This window comes from Pinus tabuliformis, chromosome 6 (assembly GCF_031772625.1).
Source record: "Pinus tabuliformis cultivar Carrire ecotype Pingquan chromosome 6, CPIR1, whole genome shotgun sequence".
NCBI lineage: Eukaryota > Viridiplantae > Streptophyta > Pinopsida > Pinales > Pinaceae > Pinus > Pinus tabuliformis.
In genome coordinates this window covers 1,065,781,502-1,065,805,232 of record NC_142292.1, presented here as the reverse complement: position 1 = coordinate 1,065,805,232, position 23,731 = coordinate 1,065,781,502, and the positions used below count along the sequence as shown (strand labels likewise).

The window sequence follows — 23,731 nt, the reverse complement described above, 5'->3', positions numbered from 1 at the left end:
GGGTGAAGGCAGTGACAAATTACTGTGTAACACATGGAACAATATATTATATCTTGTGGTATCAAAGGGGTACAAATATTACTCTCAAAGATTATATAGATGCATATTGGGTTGGTAGTGTTGATGATAAGAAGAGCAACAGTGGAGGGGCCTTATTTTTAAGGTAGTTGGTTGGTATGTTGGCTCAACAAGAAACAAACCTCCATTTCTCTATCCACAGTTGAGGCAAAATATATTGCAGCAACATCATGTTGCACTCAAGTCCTATGGATGAAGCATAATCTCAACTATCTTCAAGAAAATGGTCATCAGTGTTTGTCCATCGTATGTTATAATACCACTGCTATAAATATCTCTAAAAACATTATTATGCATTCTAAAACAAAGCACATTAATATAGAATGTCATTTCTCTAAGAACAAGTTTTTGATCAAATTATCAAATTGGAATACATTCCAACAAAAGAGAAAATTATAGACATATTTACCAAACTTATACCCAGAGAAATTTTTGAATATCTTAGACAAAAAATGGGTGTAATTTCTTTCTCACAAGGGGGAGTGGTCGAATAATTTCAGCCAAGACGCATGTTGATGACAAGGGGAGTTCAACAAAAGAGTATGCATCAGTGTGGGGGGAGTATATGCCCTTTGTCATTGATGTCAAAGGGGGAGAATAAGAAGACATCATGAAAAGAACAATCAGCAAGTAAATAGGGGAGTCTAACCCAATATCATCAATGACTAGCAGATGTCTAGTGGTGTTGTCAATATGCCAAAGGGGGAGATTGTTGCACATATGTTGTCATTGATGTCAACTACAGTACCATTGATGCCAAAGTTCCGTAGCATGAGAGATTGTTGAATGTGTGTTTTCATTGATAGTACAACCAAGAATCATTATGAATAGAATCTTGTCAAAGTTGCAGTTTGTGTAGCATATCTTTGAAATCATTTCTTCTCCAATGACCTAGTCCAAATGAGAATGGAATTTTTATGGTTGAATAGCGTATTCTAATACCTTTCCAATGATATATGGAATTTCTCCTAACACCACAAGAATCAAAAGGAAAATGAATTTGAAATGAAGAAGACAAAACAAGATTCCAACTGGTCAAAGTTCCATCTTATAGCCATATCCAGGTATCAACAATATATCTAATCCTTTTAATATATTCAGTGCTTTCAAGATATTTGGACCCCCTTGCAGATATCTATACCATCAGCACATATTTGAGCATTCGGATATCCGAGGAACACCAAAGTGGCACCATAACAAAGACCCAGATCCAAATTTGCTTGCCTTATCTAGCCAGTGGACCTCATTTGACATAGCAATACAGGTGGGATGGTAGGTGGCAGAAGTTATCGGCATGACAGCCAGAGGTGACGACACATGACACTCATTTTCGGCACTTTTAGATGGCCAATTGGACAAGTGGTAGATGACACATGGCACATAACCAGACATGTGGCATTAGCATAGAACGACACATGGAAGTGTGTTAACTTGATAGATAAAACTGAAATAACAGAGAAAATATGACATGGCAAGAGAACCACATGGAAAGTTTTGATTGGTTCTTGAAGTTTCAATGTGGCAACTTCCGAAGTCTGAGGATTCGTGCCAAGGACTGGTTTGGCAGAATTTTTCTTTGCATTTTAATTTTTCGAAGTAGGGACCATACTAGGCCATCCAAGCATCAAGTGGTCCGAGGGTATAGGTAGCATGCGCATGAGCTTGAAACTTGGATCCATATACAATTGCAAAGGAATACTAGTCAATGTTCCATATGTGACATGGTTCCACGCGTAAGAGGTTATTCAACTATCCAGGCCTTCGAGTTTGGAGCGAGCTAGCATATTAAAGTTTAATCCTAGATCCGGATACAAATGAACAGGGGTACCAAATGTTAAATTTGTGGTCCCCACTCTCGATCATATGGGATGGAATTTAAGCCCCTAGACCAAGAGTTGAAAGCAATCCGAGTAAATGAATATTCGGATATCCAATAATTTGTGACATGTAAGTGGACCCAGATCCAGTTTGTCGGAATGTTTGTTTAACAAGGGTCATATCGTGTGATTTTTTGGAACTAAGATTAAGCTCATAAGGAGCCAAGGAGTCATTTAAATAAGCTTTATCTGGGTCGTCCATACTAGATTTCTAGTAATAGAAATAAAATGAATATTTCAAGTTTTTTGGATCGTCCTCCATGGCATGTGGCCCTGTTAGGATTCCGTTGTGCCAATGTAATATAAATAAGCCAGAGAAGTTTGGAAGTGGGTGTCATTTTCGATCGATTGATAGTATAGTGGTTTTATTGTAGGCAATCGTCAGTGTTGGTTCTATTGTGTAAAACAAGTTTGAGAAATGAATCCTATGGAAGACCTATGAAGCTAACAATCTGGGTGTGGTTAATACTATAAATTCTGGAATGTTGTATGAATGTTGAGTTGTTAAGAAAAATAGCAGTGTGGCCTCAAAGAGATCAGAGTTTGTAAGTGTGGAATAGAGGAGAAACATATGAGGACTATGGATAAAATAGAGTTGAAAACACAGAGTTAGGAATAATGATAAACAAAATCGGAGGAGGCCTTAAGGAAACACAAATTGGATCATAAATCAAGAAAATTGTATAAGCAAGATTAGTTGAAACTCTATGGATCTGAGTTTGAAAATGCATGAAAAAGGGATTTAACAAGTAGCTCAAATCGGTGTCTGCATTTCTTAGGGGGCTGTAACTCCTTCTGGTTGGTGCCAGTAAATCATTTCAAGTTGGTGCTTATCTCAGGGGACTAGTGTCTCCTTCTCATTGGTGTTGAAGTTGTAACTAGGTTTGGTCTTCATAATATAAATTTATCATTGATGTATTTATTATATTTAATATATTTTTGTCAAAGCATTTTCTTTATTCTTAGAAAGTCAAAAAGAGTCAAAATAATTTACTATGAGTCAAAAGAATTTTTTTTTTACTCATGTCTCATTTGGACATTTGTAAGAAAAAGGAATTTGAATTTTATGTTGAGTCATAAGTCCATAAGATGACCAAGTCGGCCCTCCTCAGACTAGTCAGCCTAGCCCTCCAGAGTGGCACCCATTCGACCCTCCTGGACATCTATATATAAGAGACAATTTGACCTACTTGGAGGACACACATACATCATCATGATCATCATAGTATCTTCTACGCCTAACGAAGAAGAAGGTTGAAGTAAAAGGAGAGAGATAAGTAAAAGACTAGAAGAATATTCTTTGTTGACCAAATTTCAGACTTACTACAGCTCACACGTGTGAAGAAACTGAAGTTTTTTGAGTACTGCAAGCCGAATTTCGGCCCCCTTGTTGCAGGACCGAAAATTTCAGAAGTTTGACTAGATTGGAGTAGGTTTGACCAACGTTGACTTTGAGTCATGGAGGTGACTCGGAGGAGAATTGGACTTGGTATCTTGGTGAAAGTTTGGTCTTGGTCTTGGTCTTGGATATCTCTCATTTGATTTGATTCTATAAGAGAAGGATTGTTGGGTTTTCCCCTTGTGGGTTTTTCCCTAGCTAGCAACGTAATTTTGGTGTCTCTTGTCTCTTTGTGATATTTATATTTTCCTGAAAGATTGAACATTTGTATAACTCTTTGATGAAAAAAACACTAGTAAGAAGAAATCTAACATTCACAAGTAATTATCAAGAAGAGAAATTAGGTGTTAGACTTCATTGCACTTGGTTTCTCAACATGATATGAGGGCTAAGGTGAAGGAAGAAATCTTGAAGATCACTCTCTTGAAAACATCATTGTAGCATCATTCTCTCACTTTCAAAAAGGATGAACTTATAAGACCAAAAAATCTGAAGTATCTCAATTATCATTTCTGCCTCGTTCTAGCATTTCTTTGAAGAACGAAGTCTTCCTTATATTCATGTGACCAAGAGGATCTCCTGTGGAGCATAAGTCAACTATGATTCACATGAAGTTCAAAAACTATTCTCATTGTGGAAGTATCTGAACACTGTAACAGAGTATTGAGGATAATACAAAGTTTGTGGGATCTTATACTTTGTGATCGATGGCATATTCTCTGTCACGGTATCCTAATTCTATATCTGGGAAATCCAAAGCCTTTGAATTTCATCCTATGTGAAGTTCTGAAACTATATTACCTATGGAAGGACCTAGAAGAAAAGGTTTTCTTGAAGACATATAAAAAATATGTTCTCATATCTATTTATGAACAGAATTGAAAAAAATAACTTTGTATCAATTAGTTGTCATGATACTACAGAGCTAGTTTGAAGGAGTTGAAGAGAAGTCCTAAAAAGAAAGGCATCCAAGTCACATGATCTGAATTCCTTGTGATATGAGAAACAAATGAAAGTTAAACTCATCTTTGTGAGGCATCTGAACTCTCTCTATGATAGTATTGATCAAAGCATACCTTTGGAAAAGTTTAATCTAACTCAATTGTCTTGTAATATAGTTTGAATTATCCCTGTCTGGAGGTTCTCAAGTTAAGGAATAGCAACATGATCACGCTCCCTTTGAAACAATATTCAAGCCTAAGAAGAATGATTAAATTTGAGCACTTACCGCTTTGTCAGAATTTTCATGTGAATAAAGATCTGAGCCTTTGTGATCAAATTATAACCTATTGTATTTCCGGGTTATGATAAAATCCATCCATCTGAGATAGTCCAAGTCGCTTCTCTTTGTGGTTCAAGTTTCGAGCATCTGAGGAAGGAAAAGAAGTTTGAGCTACATTACTGTTGCAAATAATGAAATAGGTCACTATCTTTAGAAGAAGTTTGAGGAAAGATTTGAAGGCTCTAAACATAAGTTCGAGCAAGATCTTTGTGGATAAGTTTGTCTCTATAAGTACAATACGAAATTCTACCTTGCAAGGAGCTAATCTACCTCTCTTTGGAGGAGCTTGATGAAATTGTAATTTGACGCCATATTCAAAGGAAGAAAATTCTACCTTGCAAGAAGCTAATCTACCTCTCTTTGGAGGAGCTTGATGAAATTGTAATTTGACGCCATATTCAAAGGAAGAAAAGGAGGATAGGTAAGGTTCAAACATTACTCACATTCTGCAATTTAAGAGGTACGTACAATTTTTGTTCTTATATCTAGGATAGCAAAAATCTAGAGTATATATCTATTTCAAAGATCTCTTAAACCAACGACTTCTAATTTCATCAAAAAGAGCCTACTAGATCATGTCCTCTCTCTTGTGGACAAATATAGAATTGATATGGTAGATACTATGTTTTAACTTGTACAAGAAGATTAAGGTTTTGTAGGTTGGACATTCAGTGATCGCAACATTAATGAGCTTTATCTCATGAATAGAAGGTATGGCAATGACAATTCTAGGGTTTGTATAATGTATGCTTGTAGAACTTGCAAATTTGGAATATGGCAAGTTTTGAAGATTTTGAATCTTAAAGCATCTAGGGTTTGTAAACCCTAATTAATGCACAAATAAGAAAAACCCCAAGTAAAAAACCCTAGGGCTAATCATTTCCGCTAAAAGAAGAAACCTTAGCTTTTGCAACAAGGATATGACATCATGCTGAGGACAAGGATAATGATGTTGCAAGATAAAATACAAGAAGTTCAAGAGTAAGAGGGAGTTGACTTTAGATAAAAAGATAAGTATTCTATATCTTCTCTCCTTGATTATTGCTAATTGTTATTGTCTCTAACTTTGAAAGTCTTTTGTCTGATGCACTTTGTTTAATTGTATGTGTCCTAATAAAGTCTACAGGTTGATGATAAGAGATTACTAAAACTTTGACAAGTAGATGGAACAATTGGAAGGACATAGCAAAGCATTTATACAAGAAGAATAGGTAGTTTTAAGTGAGCATTAAAGAAGCCAACACTTAGCATTAGATGGTAGCATGGAAGTAAGACTTGAGAAGGTTCTCCCAACAAAAGGAAGAAGTTCACTTACCTTAAATGGAAAGGTTACTCTTGATTCTTGAAAGACATGAAAAATGAGTCTCGTGATTAAAGAAGATCTCGTAATTTGGAATCGAATTGAATGATTCAAGAACTCATGAATTAGATATATTGTCTTCAGAGGGAGTTGAAAGTAGAATCTAACATATCTTGGATGGATACACTACTACTTAAGGTTTGGCAGAAAAATAAGAGGAGCTTGTAATCAAGATCCTCCAAAAGGACACATCAATTGGGTTGTCAGTGTTGATAATACTACTAATGGTTGGTTCTACTTGGGATTTGGTTTCTTGGAAAAGCATGAAGCAATATGGTGTTTCTTTACAAGGGAAGAAGATATGGAAGTTTGTACAATTAGTCATGAAGCAGTTTGACTCCATAAAATGATTGATGAACTATTTGATGACATGTTGGATTCGATTGATTAAAGCTATATGAAGATTGTCAAAGTACCAGGAAGGTCAAAGCACATTATGATTTGTGACATGATGCAGAATGGAGCCATGAAGCTATAGTATATCTCCACTAACAAACAAGTAGTTGATGCATTGATGAATTTCCTTCCTAAGGGAAAGGATGATTATTTTTGTGACAAGCTTGGCCTTGTGGATATCTCCTCCCCGATTGAGAGGGAGTGATGTTGGACACCTTGTTCTCCATGGGTCATGTAGTATGGCCAAGATTAATAGCCATAAGTCCAGTACATGAACACAGATAGGGAGAATGGTGAATTGGGTAAGCATCATGGACCGACATTCTCGAGACATGTACTATGACCAAAACTAACAGTTGTAAGTCAAGTAAATCGATCTAGTATAAAATTGTCCAGGGATTGATATTTCCTTGTGTCAAGTATTGTGACAATGGATTAGGAAATGGTCATGTGGAGGACATACTTTGGTGAACCTGGGTGGAGTATGTGCATCGGAGAGGCGGTGTGGTGTCCTAAATGTCTCCCAGCATTGTGCTCTAATCTAGTGGAAAGATAGAGTTTACTTGTCAAGTCCTCGGTATTTTGACAATGTTGGTTATAATGATGTTATTATCAACAGTGCTTATCAATCTAGATTATTTCTTATAGAAATATTTCAACTTGAGACTATCATGTTGAGTCATTATAAATACCTCCCTAGTTAATAGGGAGTGTTGAAGTTGTCACTAGGTTCAGTCTTCATCATATAAATTTATCGTTGATGTATTTATGATATTTATTATATTTTTGTCTAAGCATATTCATCATGCTTAGAAAGTCAAAAAGCGTCAAGAATTTATTACGAGTCAAAAGGAAATTTATTTGAGTCATGTCCCTTTTGGACATTTGTAAGAAAAAGGAATTTGAAGTTTATGTTGAGTCATAATTCCACAAGATGACCAAGTCAACCATGCTTGGACAAGTCGGCGTAGCCCTCCAAAGTGACACCCATTCGACCCTCCTAGACAACTACATATAAGAGACAAATCGACCTACTTGGAGGACACACATACATCATCATCATAGTATATCCCCTGCACCTAACGAAGAAGAAGTTTGAAGTCAAAGGAGAGAGAGAAGGAAGTAAAAGAATAGAAGAATATTCTTTGTTGACCAATTTTCAGACTTACTACAACTCACACATGTGAAGAAACCGAATTTCTTTTAGCCATTGCAGGTCAAATTTCAGCCCCCTTGTTGCAAGACCAAAAATTTCAAAAGTTTGACCAAATTGGAGCAAGTTTGACCGACATTGACTTTGACTCTTGGAGAAGACTTGGAGAAGGATTGGGCTTGGTATCTTGGTGACAGTTTGGTCTTGGTCTTGATCTTGGATATCTCTCATTTTGATCTAATTCTATAAGAGAATGATTGTTAGGTTTTGCCCTAGCTAGCAGCATAATTTTGGTGTCTCCTATCTCTTTGTGATCTATATATTTTCCTGAAAGATTGAACATTTGTATAATTTCTTGACGAAGAAAACATAAGAAGTAGTAAGAAGACATTTAACATTCACAAATAATTATCAAGAAGAGAAATTAGGCGTTAGACTTCACCACACTTGGTTTCTCAACAATTGGTGCCACTGAACATCTCAAGGAGTTGGTGCCTCCTAGTAAATCAATGTAATAATAGGTTCGTGCCTACAAAAATCATATAATAATTAAAAAAGATTTCATACATATCTGGTGCGTTCTTATGTTGTTGATATAATTAACATTGTATATGCATTGAAGTGTTTTGATTGATTAAAATTGGCCATTATATTGATTCACCCCCTCCCCCGTATTATAATCATATTTGCAACAACAAGTACAACATGTACTTGTGACATTTTTTATTATTAATTTGAATGCTAATGCAATGTACTTGTTTGGGGTATCACTTTGTTTTCTTACTATCATTAGTTATTTGGATAAAAGTTCGCCGGGCTGCCCATTATTATGATCACATTCATGGACATCTTTATTAACTATGTGTTGGGGGCATCATTGCTCTAATGACGTGATGTGAAGCTATTAATTTATAATTGCAACATTTCCACAATTTGTTATAATAGTCTCTATTGTTTTTGGAGGATGTTAGTACAAAATTTTGCACAATGATAGATACCAAAAATCATCCTCCTAGATAACATAAATATTAAATATTAAATGTGTGCAATTCAATTCACCATGGGCAAATACTCTATAACTTTGAAAATATTGTATTACTGCCTCCAGCTTTGCTCCTGTGAAAAACGATCATGCATGTGCCTTCCCATATTCATGACGATACATGATGCTAGAAAATACTACAAAAACATGCTCAGGACTATATATTATGTATGCCATATCCTCTCAAAAAAGTATCCAATAACGAGAAAATACTACAATAACATGCTCAGGACTGTTTATTATATATGACATATCCTCTAAAAAAGTATCCGATAACGAACATTCACGCATCGCTTAAACTATGTATTATGTGATTGTGGAAGCATGAGAAAACAACTCACATGAATCATACAATTTTATTAATATCAATTTGGATCACCACTGAATTGTATTTACACGCACTCACCTACCTTCCCTGCAGAATGATGCATTCTGCACTCTACACCAATTTAGAAAACGTAAACGGCAGACGCTACTTTAGAAAAAGTAAACCAAGTATCAAATCAGTATCCAAGAGATCGTTTTAGAAATGTTGAATTCTTATCCTGTTGGTAAAAAAAACACATTCAAATGTGCACAAGAGATTAAGAAACTTGACAGTCATTGAATCAGAAAGGTCCTTTGGAAGGTTCCAAAGCAAGTCGAAATTTTGACAGGAACAGGACACCAGCAACCAGTTATGACGCATGAACATTGACCAAGCAAACTCTCTCACATCTTTTGATCAACTTAATGCTAGCAAACTGTCATTTTTCAAGTCTGGTTACCTGAAATAAAGTTGTACTCGCAAAGACTGTCAACTGGATATGTGCACAAATAAGCATGTCATCAATTTTGCAATTTTAAAATCTATATGAAGTCTGATTTAGAACATAAAAAGAAGTATTAGTCATTTCCTGATTAAAGGTCCTGACTGCCGATAAAATCGTCGAGCAACAGACATTTGTAGCTTTCCAAGCGATACTTCATGCATAAGGCTTTAAATTATGGGAACTACATGGAAAATATATCCAAGTTTTCAACTGTTCCCCAGATTATCCAAAAATATCTTGATGCTTAAAGAAATAAAACATAATTTTGGACAAATATACAGCATAAATAAATAACAAAAGCATGCATTGGTAACACCGAATAAAAAGCATGGACTCACTCGCAGTTAATTCCTTTAATGCCAGCCAACCTACTTTATAAGAATTAAGATAGTACCCCCAGCACCAGTTCACTGGCATGGATGTGGGGTAATAAGATTTGATAGCAGTCAGTATCTTGAGCGCCATGCTTTAGACACCTTCTTTGCTAAATAGGATGCGGCATTTACTCCACCAACTGCAAGGCAACCTGACAATGCCTGCCTTAGGCTAGAGGCCCGGACTAAACTTTTAATAGCCTTTTGCATACACCTTGCCGCTTCTTCTCGTTCTTTTACAAGTACTTCTGGTATTTCCCTACCTGCAATAAAAGGAAGATGTGCTTCAAGGAAGATACTTTGTAATTTCGAGAATAATAGGATTTAGATTGTGCACATACCAACTTTGTTGAGCTTTATCTTCTCCCCTAATTCAGCACCCATTCGACTCCTTATTGCAGAAGGAAGAGCCGAAACTAGAGAACACGTAGCAGAAACACTTGAATCCTATATATTTTACAAAAGAACAAAATATAATAAGAAGAAAAGAACAAACATTTAGTAAACCACAAAATCAATTATGCTGGGATGTTAGATCCAATAAGTAAAAAAATTAATTAGCTTTCCTTGGAAAATGAAACAACCTGAACAAACATTGCCTGAGGATCACCAAAGGACGATGGTAATTTCAGCAACCCTGTGTCTGCAGTGCTGCAAATTTGATCTTTATAGAGTGCACGAAACCTATCGGCATTCCCTTGTACAATCTTCTTCACCTGCAAGAAGATTATGACTTGAATATGAACTTACAGCTGGATTATCGAAAGGAATTGCCAATGGAATTTCCTCTTTTTTAATCGACTTCTTGAGAAGACATATGTATTGTAAATTATGCTTAGCTGCCAAATTGCAATCTCCAACTATGTTCCTCCCTCCCTCTTTAGAAGGCAAAATCTCTTATGCCAAGGAGTCAATAGCATATCGACAAATTAAGTTGGCTCTAATTAACAAACCAATAGGATATACATTAGTTAAACTTCAAAGCAGAGTTTTAGATATCTTTTTGAAGCATTTTTCCTCGGCTGGTTATTGACCTCTCATATGTATATTGCATTCAAAATGAGTGATTGTCAACCCTGTTTGAACAAAAATGCAAGACCATTCTCAGACATTGAAGTTGTAACTATAATGCAATCTATGATCATTAGACAAATTTTGAGGTCTAAAATGGGTTTTCTAAGGAAAATAATATTGAAAACAATAAAAGAAGATTCGTTAGATCTGGAATTAAATTCTGCATCCTAGGAGTGTCCACTCTGCATACTTCTGATCAACCCACAGTGAGATAAACTGGAAATACGTGACAAGTGTGATAAATTGGAAATACAGAAATTTTAAAGCTGATGTTGATAGCAAATTTTTGTTTTGAGGCCCATTTTTTTATCTCAATTTCTCTAATAATTTGTAATTAAGGCCTACGTCAAGGAAGCATGGTAGCCATATTGCACAGCCACCAATATCCTCGCTAAAGGCTTTCCCCACTTTATATTTAAGGATGAAATGATATGAAGCCTTTTTCTGTGAATGAAGGGATACATCTTTATTGCCCAATCTAGTTAGAGTTCACAGGCCTGCCTCTGCAGTTTTGGGACTTCCCAGGTGGATTTATGCTCACATAGGGAAGTTTATCTGCCAAATGCCCTGTAGATTCTTTAACCCTTGCCCGTAAAGTGGGTTTTCCATAAGGTCAATCTCTCCAAGGATCTTAGAGAATTTGTTTACATATGTGTCAAGATTAAGGTCTCAAAACAATCGATTAGCTACATCAACCCTTTGAGTATCAAGTTCAATAAGCTGTCATCTCTAGTGGTGAAGAAGGGTGGGTAAAAGTGGTTAGAAAGGGCAATAAAGCACCATCTGCACCAAAGCTTCCCTTAGCTAACAGCCAACCATTCAAGGTCAGCTCCTTCCAAACCCATGGTCTCAATGACGTTGAAAGACCCCACTAGCTCCACTTGGGTTGCCTCCAATTGGGAGGGGAAGGGTTGCGTAGAGCACAATCTCTACCTCCAATTTGAACCCTCAAGTTAATGACAAGGCTAAGAACTCACAGTGAAAACCCACGAAGAGTACTCTAGACTCATGGGTGATGCCTGTTATAGCTTTGCAGGGTGTTGTTTCTCCAAACCCTTGAATGCTTTAGCAAGAATCAAGGACAAGGTAATGGATTTTCATGTTGAAGGCTCTGGATGAAGTGTGCATCATCAAATGTTCAAGGTCTTACAGACCCTGTCAAGAAGACCATAGTCTGAAGAATTCATTTTAATTTCAAACTTAGACATCCTTTGTTTTTAGGAGGTTAAAGTTGTTGATATTTTTTAAGCATGATCTTGCCCTTTATTTCGCCTCAGGTTGTCATTTCTTATTCTAGTTTCTAAGCATGCATAAGAGGCAAAGTGGTCACCCTTATCCCACCAAAGCTTGATGTCCATGTAATTGATCATGGATCAGACCCCTCACACCAGCTGACATGGTTATTACTCAATCTCAATAGTTGGGTGCTTTAGCCAATATCTGTGCCCTCAATGATGTTAATGAGAACATGGTCTTCTAGGACAGGCTCACTAAACACCATCCAAAATTCCCCTAGCTATTCTATGGGAAACTCAGTAATGTTGAAACCCATGATGGGAAAAAAGGTTTGAATCCTGCGCATATGCTTCTGCAAGAGAGAACAAAAAAGAATGTCCATAAGGCCAAGCTTCACATGAATGACCCAAATATTTCTAAGGCATGAAACATCCAAGTTATTGTTTACCTAGTCTAATTCCTAGAAAGGTTCAAAGACAATTTTAGAAGCTTGATCGAGTAATGTTATCAAAACATAGCACTTTTTTCCTTTGGCTGTGAAGGGGGTAGAGTAATGCAAATGCTAAAGGAAACTACCCACTCTAACCATGAACCCATTGTGTCCTCCATTTCATGAGGAATTGTTAGGATTTGAATGAAAAAAGCAAGATATCACCCTAACGTTTCTCATTTGAAGCACCCAACTTGTGTCCATTCCATTACAAGAATTTGGAACCTATTGCGTAGGCTAAGAGGTATTCTTGGCTAAATGACTAGAGGAATGATGTAGTTGGTCCAGATACCAAGTTGCAGAATCAAGCACAAGCGCTATGAGGCTATCAAAAAAACATGTGAAGAGTTGTCTCAACCCCTTTAGTTTCTCCCATCAACCCTTCCAAGCTTAGGTGGATATGCTCAAGCACTTTTTAAAGGTTAATGAGATTCACCGAGTCTATGGCACTCAAATCTAGGTCTAACTACATTATCTTGAGACAGTAAACTAGCCTACCAAGGCCTTTCTTAAAGTGTTAGCCATTAAGGAGGTTATAGAATGGCATGTGCCTCTCAAAACACCCAAGGTTGAGTTACCAAGCAGGAAGATATTGAGAAAGAAGTCAATAGCTACTATAGAATCACTATACAGTGTCAAGGGCTGCCAGATGAACATAGGGTGGCCATGCAAACTTGTATTGACATTATTACCCAAACAACTGACTCCTAGTAGTAAAGACTATGTGACCAAGAGTTAACTCGGATGAGTTGATAGCAACTTTTATGGCAACGGTAGATGATAGGCCTCTCAATCTAGATGGTTTTATGTTTTGAGTTCTATAAAGCAACATGGGATCTATAAGGCCCAACCTTCTAAATGTTAAAAAGGAACTTGTCCTTAAATAATCATTGGGGAGCTTATGTAATGTGCCTACAGAGGATAATAATGTAATGTGGCCATACTCATAGAAAATGTAAAGTACCTAGGGCGGTTAATTAATGTACAGTGGTCAAACTCATAGAACAAGGCCCACTGAATTCTTGGTGTGAACTCATTAATTAATGCAATATGACGATACTCATTGAATAAGGACCACTAGGTAGTTGGTTGGTAATAAATGTAATATTGAGGCATAGTTGGCATAAACCCCTAGGAATATTTCATGACAACATGCATATTATTGTACATAGCATGTTGGAGTTATATTGTAACAAGCATAGCTTGTGGACTGGTTCCCTCCATAAGGTCAAATTGATGGTGTTACCCTACCTTAAGGGTATTCTCTATATTCTCGCATCTCTTATTATGTTGGAATCATTTGTTATTCGAAAGTATATTCATTTATTATTCTGCATGATATCTCTAATTCTGCCAAGGATCATTACAAATTATCAATAGAGAACTGATCAAGTTTATTCCTAAGGCTAGTGACCCCAAATAGATCACTAGTTAGCAATGTATCACGTGATTGAATGAATCCTACAAGATTTTGGCCAAATCCCTTGCTTTGCATGTGAAGCACAACCTATACAAGTTTTAGAGGTTGGTTTCTTTTAGATAATGTCATCAACATCTTGTCAGGACTGGAGTGCACTATGCATGGGCTTGAACACCATGTTCATTAAGATCAACATTGGAAGAGATATGTGATTGAATTGAATGGTTGTTTATCCTATCTATGCTTAAAACCCTTGGTTTCGAGCAATGTTGTCTTAGAGATGTGGAGACTACCTTGGCAAATGTTGCAGCTTACCTCTCTAAATCAGAGGAGATTCGCTTTTTCAAGGCAATTAGGCAAGGTTGACTACTTGCATTGACATTGAATGTTATGATTGTTGATGTTATAGGATACTTCCTCATCAAGGGATCTCACAAGGGCTTATCAAAGGCAATCCCCTGCCTATGCCAAATGCCATTCAAATGGTCAATTGCCATTTCAAAGATGATTATCTTCTCACCATCATGGACGAAAACAAAACAATAGATAACACAAAGGATTTCCTTTGTATTTTAATATTGTTTGTAGTTCTAAGTGTTGAGAAATCAATGCTTATAGGAATTAGGGTTTGATTCCTCTTTCTTAATAATTACTTGTGAGTTATGTTGGCTTCTTTTACTTCTTTATTAGTTTATCTTTCATCAAGCAATTACCAAATTAAATGTATATGAAGACCACAAGAACAAGAGACACAAGATGTAGGCACTCAGCCAGGGCAAAACCCCTCCAAGGGGAAAACCCAGTCCAACTCTTCCACTAGTAGATTCAAATCAAGATGAGACAATCCAAGACTCTTTAGACCTAGACAAAGACCTCCTCCAATCACCAAGTCAGCCCTTCCTCCTTGTAGATGACCCTTGCCAAAGTCTCCAAGTGTCAGCTTCCCCAGTTGCAGCTACAATCCGAATTTCGGCCCCCAACTACAGAATTTCGGACCTGCAATAGATTCAGAATTTTGACCCCAGCAACTGCCCAGAAACTTCGCATGTGTGAGAGATAGATAGCCCAAGAACTCGTTTTAGGTCTTCCCAACTTCTTTCTTCCTTCTCTAGCTACTTCGCTCTTCTTTTCTGCTTCTTCTTCTTGTAGATCAAACTTGATGAGTGAGTGTGCCAAATAGGTCAAATTGCCTCTCTCTCTATATATAGCCTTTCTGCTGGGTCGAATTGCCCTAATTCAGGCCAACTTCATGAGGACAGGGCCGACTTGGTGTGGAGGTGACAAATGACCTTTTTAACTCAAAAATAATTATTTTTACATGATACAAAAGCCTAAGAAGGGTCTAATAAAAGTGACAATGACTTTATTGACTCAAGACAAAACCTAAGAGCCTTCAATGGAGGCTTTGACCTAGAACACATTGACCCAAGCATGAAACCCATGCTTCAATAAGTCATTTTCTTTAATAATAAAAATTATTTTCACAACTACAATTATGAAGACCGACACTAGTTACATTCTTCAACACTCCCTCTTAACTAGGGAGGTATTCATAATTACATACATATAAAGGTACATGGAAGATCTCAAAATGATATGAACTATGAAGAGTTCTAGCACACGCAGTGCTATAGATTAGATACTTGACCAAGGTACTCTAATCAGGTGGGACTAAGGTGTACTCAAGTTTTAGCTTCTCTAGGTACCATCAAACTTTTAAGCTCTAACACCAACCCAGGGATCTAGGTGTGTATCCAAGGTCGAAGCTCCATGACCAACACCACCCTCCCTACTTCGGGATCTAGACATCAACACATAGGCCAGCCAAATGTCCTCCCAAGCATCTTGTTGCCACAAGATGCTTCATCTCTCCCTATCAACTAAATCTGTAACATCAACCAATCCAAGCATGCTTCTGAAATATTCAAACTTCTTATTCGGAAGAGATTTTGTCAACACATCAACTACATGTTCATCCGTCAGAATATATTGTAGCTTCACGACCCCATCTTGTACCAAACTCCTAATGTAATGGTACTTGTTGTTGATATGCTTCGTCCTAGCATGGAATATGGGGTCTTCAGACATCTTGATGTTGCTTTGATTATCACAATTTATCACTGTAGGATCTAGAGGCTTTCCAAACAAATCTGACAAGAGTTTTCTTAACCAAACAGCTTCTTTTCCTACTTCACATGCAGCAACATATTCTGCTTCAGCACTACTTAATGCAACGGGATCTTGTTTTCTACTTATCCATGAAATCATTGTAGATCCCAAACTGAAACAGCCACCGGTAGTGCTTCTTCCATCAGTCTCACTGCCACCCCAATCGGAATCGGTAAAACCTATTAACTTAACTTCCTTTCCATCATACTTTAGGCAGTGATGAATTGTACCATGTAGGTATCTCAAGATATGCTTGGCAGTTATCCAATGGTCATGACGAGGCTCCAACTGAAATTGACTAAGAACATTTACAGCAAAGCATATATCAGGTCTTGTATTCACCAAGTACATCAAAGAGCCCACCAACTTATGATAGCTTGTAGGATCAACGAGACTAGAGTCGGAGCTTCTCAACTTCTTGAGATTAGTGATCATGGGAGTGGTCATAGGCTTGGAATCCATCATACCGAACTTTTGTAACATCTTGATTATGTACTTACCTTGACCAAGATATATCTCACTGGGTTTCTGCCAAACTTCCAAGCCCAAGTAATAGTGCATGAGTCCCAAATCTTTCATTTCAAATTCTGTTGCCAACATTTTCTTGCATTCTAGAATTTTGCGCTCCACACTTGTAATAAACAAATCATCCACATATAGTAGTATAATGGTTGGTTCATTCTTCTACGTAGAGGTTTGCATCAAGACGAACCCAGTTCTTAAGAAATATGCATTCATCCTTACATACCAAGCCCTCGGAGCTTGATTCAAGCCATATAGAGCTTTCTTGAGTCTGCAAACATGAGTATCTTTGTTATTTATCTCCTTCCGGTTGTTCAATATATACTTCTTCATCAATGGTTCCATTTAGAAATGTTGTTTTGACATCCATTTGATAGATATTCCATCCCATAGTAGCAGTTAGCGAAACCAAAGATCTAATAGTAGTATACCTAGCAGTAGGAGCAAAAGTATCTTCATAATCTATTCTTTCCTTTTGTGAGAAACCCCTTGCAACAAATCTGGCTTTGTATTTAAGTACGCTTCCATCAACGGCATGTTTGATTTTGTAAATCCATTTAGAAGTGACAACCGATTTGTCACTAGGTCTAGGAACGATTTCCCAAACCCCATTCTTCATGATGGATTGATATTCTTCCTACATCGCTTTCTTCCATTCTTCTTGATGAGCGACTTCTTCAAAGGTAGTTGGTTATGTTTCGATTAACTTCATCATGTATGTTGCATATCTTAAGTATCTCTTCAGTCTTTTGTTTTCTCTGAAAGTTCCTTTAGTTGCTCCATGTCCTTCGGCATCTTCAAGTGTAGCTTTTAACCAATTTGGCCTCTTCTTTGTTTCGAGAATGACTATAGGTTGAATAGGCTCACTTCGTCCTTCTTCTTCTTCTTCTTGGTTTGCAGGTGCCTTGTCATGTTGCTCTTCTTCTTCAAATAGCGGTACATCTTCTTCATCGGATTCGATTGGTATATCCTTGGATCTTTTGTAGGCATGGTTTTCATCAAATATAACATCCCTGCTAACTTTAATTTGTCTTCCTTCCTTGATGTAGATTCTATAAGCCTTTGATGAAAGGCTATAACCAACGAAGATACCTTTTATACTTGTAGAGTCTAGCTTCTTTCGCTTGTCTTTTGGAACATGGATGTATGCAGGACACCCAAAGATTCGGAGATGGTCTACACATGGCTTCTTCCTTGTGAATGCTTCTTTCGGTGTCATATTGTCAAGGATTCTATGAGGACTTTTATTTTGTATATATATTGTTGTCATGGTTGCTTCTCCCCATAGAAATTTAGGTAGATCTTCGATCAAATATCATAGTCCTTATGCATTTTCAGTGGTTCTATTCTTCCTTTCCGTTGCGCCATTATGCTCGGGGTTGTAGGGAACAATGAGCTCCCTCTTAATACCTGCTTCTTTACAATATGCAATCAGTTCTTTTGAAGTGTATTCCCCTCCATTGTCGGATCTCAAAGTTTTTATCTTTCTTTCAGTTAAGGTCTCAACTTCAAATCTAAATTCCTTGAACTTTTCAAATACTTCGTCCTTTGTCTTGAGAAGATAGAGCCATGTCTTTCTAGAGTGATCATCAATGAAGGTCACATAGTAAAGATGGCCTCCAAGAGATTTATTAGACATTGGCCCACACACATCGGAATGAATGAGGTCTAATATCTCCTTAGACCTTGTATCACTGCTTGTAAAAGGTTTCCTAGTATTCTTTCCCAAAGCACATCCCTTGCATACTCCTTCATGATCTTCCTTGATGTTGGGGATGCCTTTTACCATTTGACTAAGAGAGGGTATTATCTTGTAATGAATATGCCCATATCTTCTATGCCAAAGTTCAATAGGATTGATCTCCATGTGAACTAGGGCTTGAGGAGATGGTGTTATAACTCTATATAGTCTTCCCTCACGAACTCCAATAACCATAGCCTTTTCAATACTTGAATCCTTTCCCTAGACCAAAACGTTTCCATCTACAAAAGCAACCCTATCTCGTTTACCTTCTCAACAAGAAATGGAAAGTAATTTTTTTTTCAAACTTGCGACATAAAGGATGTTGTTGAGGTGTAGCTTTGCTCCATTTTCCAGCTTCAATGATATAGATCCAAGGCAGCCCTTGACTACGTAGTTGTTGTTGCCTCCTAGCTCCATTGCTTATGATGATGGCTCCCTTGATAGTGTATGAAGTTGTCCACTTTCTCCCATCATATGTCTTGAGGCTCCACTATCAATGATCCATGCATTGTCATCATCAAGTGTACCTGTAAGTGCAGCCAAGAATCCTTCACTCTTGACTCTCCTAGATAGATTGTAGATGATCCTTCCAATCCAACTTCATGCAATTTTTATGACATTGAGTCCCATTTTCAAGTAAGTTGTCATAGAGGGAGTAAGCTTTCCTTCCAAGACTGCTTTTCCCTTCTTCAAATGATACCCAACACAGTCATCTTCAATCTTCTTCTACCTTAGCTCTGAAACCATGTTGAGAAATCAATGCTTATAGGAATTAGGGTTTGATTCTTCTTTCTTGATAATTACTTGTGAGTTATGTTGGCTTCTTTTACTTCTTTATTAGTTTATCTTTCATCAAGCAATTACCAAATTAAATGTATATGAAGACCACAAGAACAAGAGACACAAGATGTAGGCACTCAGCCAGGGAAAAACCCCTCCAAGGGGAAAACCTAGTCCAACTCTTCCACTAGTAGATTCAAATCAAGATGAGACAATCCAAGACTCTTTAGACCTAGACAAAGATGTCCTCCAATCACCAAGTCAGCCCTTCCTCCTTGTAGATGACCCATACCAAAGTCTCCAAGTGTCATCTTTCTAGTTGCAGCTACAATCCAGAATTTCGGCCCCAAGCTACAAATTTTCAGCCACCCAATTAAGGAATTTCGAACCTGTAGTAGATTTAGAATTTTAGCCCTAGCAACTACCCAAAAACTTCGCACATGTGAGAGATAGATAGCCCAAGAACTCATTTTAGGTCTTCCCAGCTTCTTTCTTCCTTCTCCAACTACTTCGCTCTTCTTTTCTCCTTCTTCTTCTTGTACATCAAACTTGATTAGTGACTGTGCCAAATAGGTCAAACTGCCTCTCTATATATAGCATTTTTGTTGGGTCGAATTGCCCTAATTCAGGTCGACTTGGTGTGGAGGTGACAAATGACCTTTTTAACTCAAAAATAATTATTTTTACATGATACGAAAGCCCAAGAAGGATCTAATAAAAGTGACAATGACTCTATTGACTCAAGACAAAACCTAGTTGCCTTCAGTGGGGGCTTTGACCTAGAAAACATTGACCCAAGCATGAAACCCGTGCTTTAATAAGTCATTTTCTTTAATAATAAAATTTATTTTAACAAATACAATTATGAAGACCGACACTAGTTACATTCTTCAACACTAAGTTGAGGATGGCCAACACCCAATGATATAGGCAATGTCGAGATGAGGTCCCAAAAGGATTGGACAACATGGGCTACTTCTATTACAAATAGGTCAGGTCTTTATGTTCCTAAGAATCCTCTTTTCCATTTAAACATCTTTGAAGGTGCTTTTGGACGTTGTGCTACAAAGGATTGTCAAGCTTGTGTCATTGGCATCCCACTTCTTGGTTTGAAGTATGGTCCATGTTACCATGCATGGCTACCACTCGCAATAGCTCCCACATGTTTTAGGCTATCAAAGGCTTGAAAGTATCCTTTGGTATTTTCTTTGGATTGGTTCAAATGCCAATAAGGCTTCCCACTAAATTAAATGGAGCTTGTGTTGTAACCCCAAATACTGGGGGTATGGACATTATTGACACCTATAGGTACACACAAACTCTTTATGCTAGATGCATTATCAATGGAATTGAGGGTAAGGATAAATGAAAGGTGTCATTTTGGACTTGTATCCCACAAACAACTCCTTTGGGAAAATGATATTGTTGCAATATAAACTTGCAAACCCTTTTTCTTACATATGTTTGAGTGAAAATTAAGACAACTTCTATGGTCGAGAACATTTGGAATTATATTTCTTAGATGGCTCCTTTAGGAAGATGAAATTGGAGCAATATAAACATGCAAAACCATCGTCATACCTCTGCTAGAGTCAAAATTAAGCATACTTCGTAGAGAGCATGACAGAATATTAAACCCAAACTAACTTAGAAAATAGACTCGTTGCATTGTATGTAGCAATCAACTATTGTGCAATATAATGGCAAATCTTTGGTAAAATCTACTTGATTATGGAAAAATACCTATATAACCTAGGCAATATCATGGTCATGATCTTTTAGATGTGCAAATCAAAGATTGGAAAAGATGGTGTGCCTTGAAATTTAAGTTCAACTTAGCCAACTCCAATAAGTTGATTTTGGATTGAGTTAAAAGCCTCATCCCAAAGCATAAGTTTCTCAAGCTTGGTCTGAAACCTCCAACCTCTTGTTTGTGAGACTTGGGAAAGAATTGAACCAAAGCGTACAGGAAATATTGCGCAGTAGATGCTTATTGTTGGTTTAGAAAAAGGCCTATGTTGGATGTCTAACTCAACACAACCTAGAAAATACCTTTCAAGCAAAGGACCCATTTGTTCCATTTAAATCATTTGGAAGGTGAGCCTAAGAAGGGTGCCTTTGCCTGATCTTTGATTTTGGGGTCTAATTGTTTGGATTTACATTTATCTACACAAATATATATATATATATATATATATATATATATATATTAGTATTAAATAGGTATATTTATGTATTTGTTAAGTAATCAACTTCTTCAATCCTCCGATCATTTCCAATCTAAACCTTATCTGACCCTCAACCAATTTTGGTTTCTATTCTAATAACCTTTTTCCAAACCTTCAAATTCTTAGTCCTCACCACACCTTTGAAATTATTTGCCCCTTAGGTTTAATCTTTTAATTAATATTTTCCCTGTGAATTTAAATTTAAATTAAACATATGAATTTTCCTTTGTCTCTTTGCATATTGTTAATAGTGTCGTCTCTAGATCATTGTGTCAAACTTTGTCTCAGGGATGACTCTTGAATGTCTATAGATCAACAATGCTTTAATAACATTGTTCAAAATATTCAAACATACATGAGCATAGATGTGTGAAGAGAACCAATGACGTATTTCATTAATGAAGGATGTACATTCACACAAATATGTCATCTTGTTTTGGTTTCCCATATGGAATGACTCACACAATTATGACTTTACTACATCCCAATGATTTGCTACAATGTGTCCTAACACTAAAATTTATTACATCATTAACATTTTCCTAGCATTTAGCATCTACTAATGACCCTTTAGGACTTATATCTTAAGTAAAATAAACGTTACATAAATGTGTCCAACATAACCAACATCCTTATCCAACCTTATTTACCATAGCATTATAAATAAACAAGGACAGCGCAATTGCCTTTGTTTTCAATAGGAGGAGAAAGGAATTTGTTGAGGGGATAGCAAAGATTGAAGATATTATAGAAATCAAGCACGTAAAATTTGAAAAAAAAAATAATAGTAAATAAAAATACAGGAAAACTCAAAAGAGTTCTTTGTATTGAATGAATAGTGAGAAAGCAAAAGCTTTCTTATATAGATGACAATGGAGTCGAGTCAATCTACTTTATGAATGTGGGATAGACCAAAATACACACTGAAGTGAAATAAAACATAAAAAGCATAAAATAAACTTAAGTCAAATTGATTTTATTAATGCCCAAGTCTAGTGCCTAATTAACCATTATTAAACTAATATTTACTTTAATACCCTCCCTTAATGGTCAATCTACTAACTACACCAAGCTTATCTTAGAATTTTACATACTTTTCTGAACCCAAAGCCTTGGTGAGAATGTCTGCAATTTGATCCTCTATACAATGGTACAGCAGTTACATATATCCATCTTCTACAAGCTATCTGATGAAGTGGCAGTGTACATCAACATGTTTAGTATGGTTGTGGAAGATTGGATTCTTGGCAAGTTTCATCACCCCTTAGTTGTCACATAATAGGGGTGTTGGCTCTATTTACTACATCTGCATATCTAAAAGCATCCTCTTGAGCCAAACTACCTCACACGCTCCTTTCATTACTCCTCAATATTCTGCGTCTGTTGATGAAAGGGCTATTGCATGCTACTTCTTGCTAATCCATTGACTGCACCCATGCCAATGCTGAAAACATATCCAAAAGTGGATTTCCTGCCATCAATAGAACCTACCCAATCTGAAGCTATATACCCACACGGCCTAGGTCCTTTGCTTATGTTGTAAAAAATGCAAGTCAAGTGTTCCTTACACATATCCCAACACTCACTTCGTTTTTGTGCAGTTCTCTACCTATGGCACTATCATGAATCTGGAAATGAAGCTCACGATGAAACTCAAATCACGTCTATTGGTTGTAAGATATATCAAGACCCACTAGTTGCCTGTATACTGACTCATTAACTACTTTAGATTCAATTTTGGCTGAAAGTTTCAACTCTTTCTCCATAGGTGTAAACGAGATTTTGCAATATGTCATTTTGAACTTGTCTAGCAAACTCCTCGCATATTTTGTTTGTGAGACAGAAATGCTCGTGCTTGTTTCCCAAACATCTACACCTAAACAATAGTGTAGAAGGCCTAGATCAATCATGTCAAAAGCATTGCTCATACTAGAGATGATTTGTTCTATTGCCTTTTCCTCACTACCTATAATAATGATAACCACATATATAACAAGAAGGATGATATCAATACCAACTCTTTTAACATACATGTTGGAATCTAAAGGACTCTAATGGAAACCATGTTCATCCATATACCTGTCAATCTTGATGTACCATGCCCTAAGTGCATGTTTCAGAACATATGCCTTCATCAATCTGCAAACCAAATGCTCCTTCCCTATATAGTAAAAACTAAAAACCCTATGGTTGATACATGTAGACTTCTTCCTGCAAATCTCCTTTGAGGAAGGCACTTGTCACATCCATTTGACGACTTTTTCAACCAAACTATTCGTTCATGGCTAGAACAAG

At 36.8% G+C, this 23,731-nt stretch overlaps 1 protein-coding gene across 4 annotated transcripts in view; it reads right to left on the bottom strand.

Moving 5' to 3' along the window:
• Window positions 1-9,180: 9,180 nt before the first annotated feature.
• Window positions 9,181-23,731, bottom strand: part of LOC149262621 (translocator assembly/maintenance protein) — a 94,276-nt gene continuing 79,725 nt past the window's right edge. The window contains exons 9-12 of one of the 4 annotated variants that reach the window (XR_016259178.1): window positions 10,358-10,489; window positions 10,115-10,220; window positions 9,772-10,036; window positions 9,181-9,387 (exon numbers count right to left, since the gene is read on the bottom strand). Coding sequence is in view for 2 of the 4 variants with exons in the window: in XM_089424977.1 (XP_089281103.1) it covers window positions 9,846-10,036; window positions 10,115-10,220; window positions 10,358-10,489 (429 nt within the window). In the remaining 2 variants the exon portion in view is untranslated. Of the gene's footprint in view, window positions 9,388-9,451; window positions 10,037-10,114; window positions 10,221-10,357; window positions 10,490-23,731 lie in introns of those variants that run through there. The other 3 variants (XR_016259179.1, XM_089424977.1, XM_089424980.1) reach the window with 3 other exon arrangements.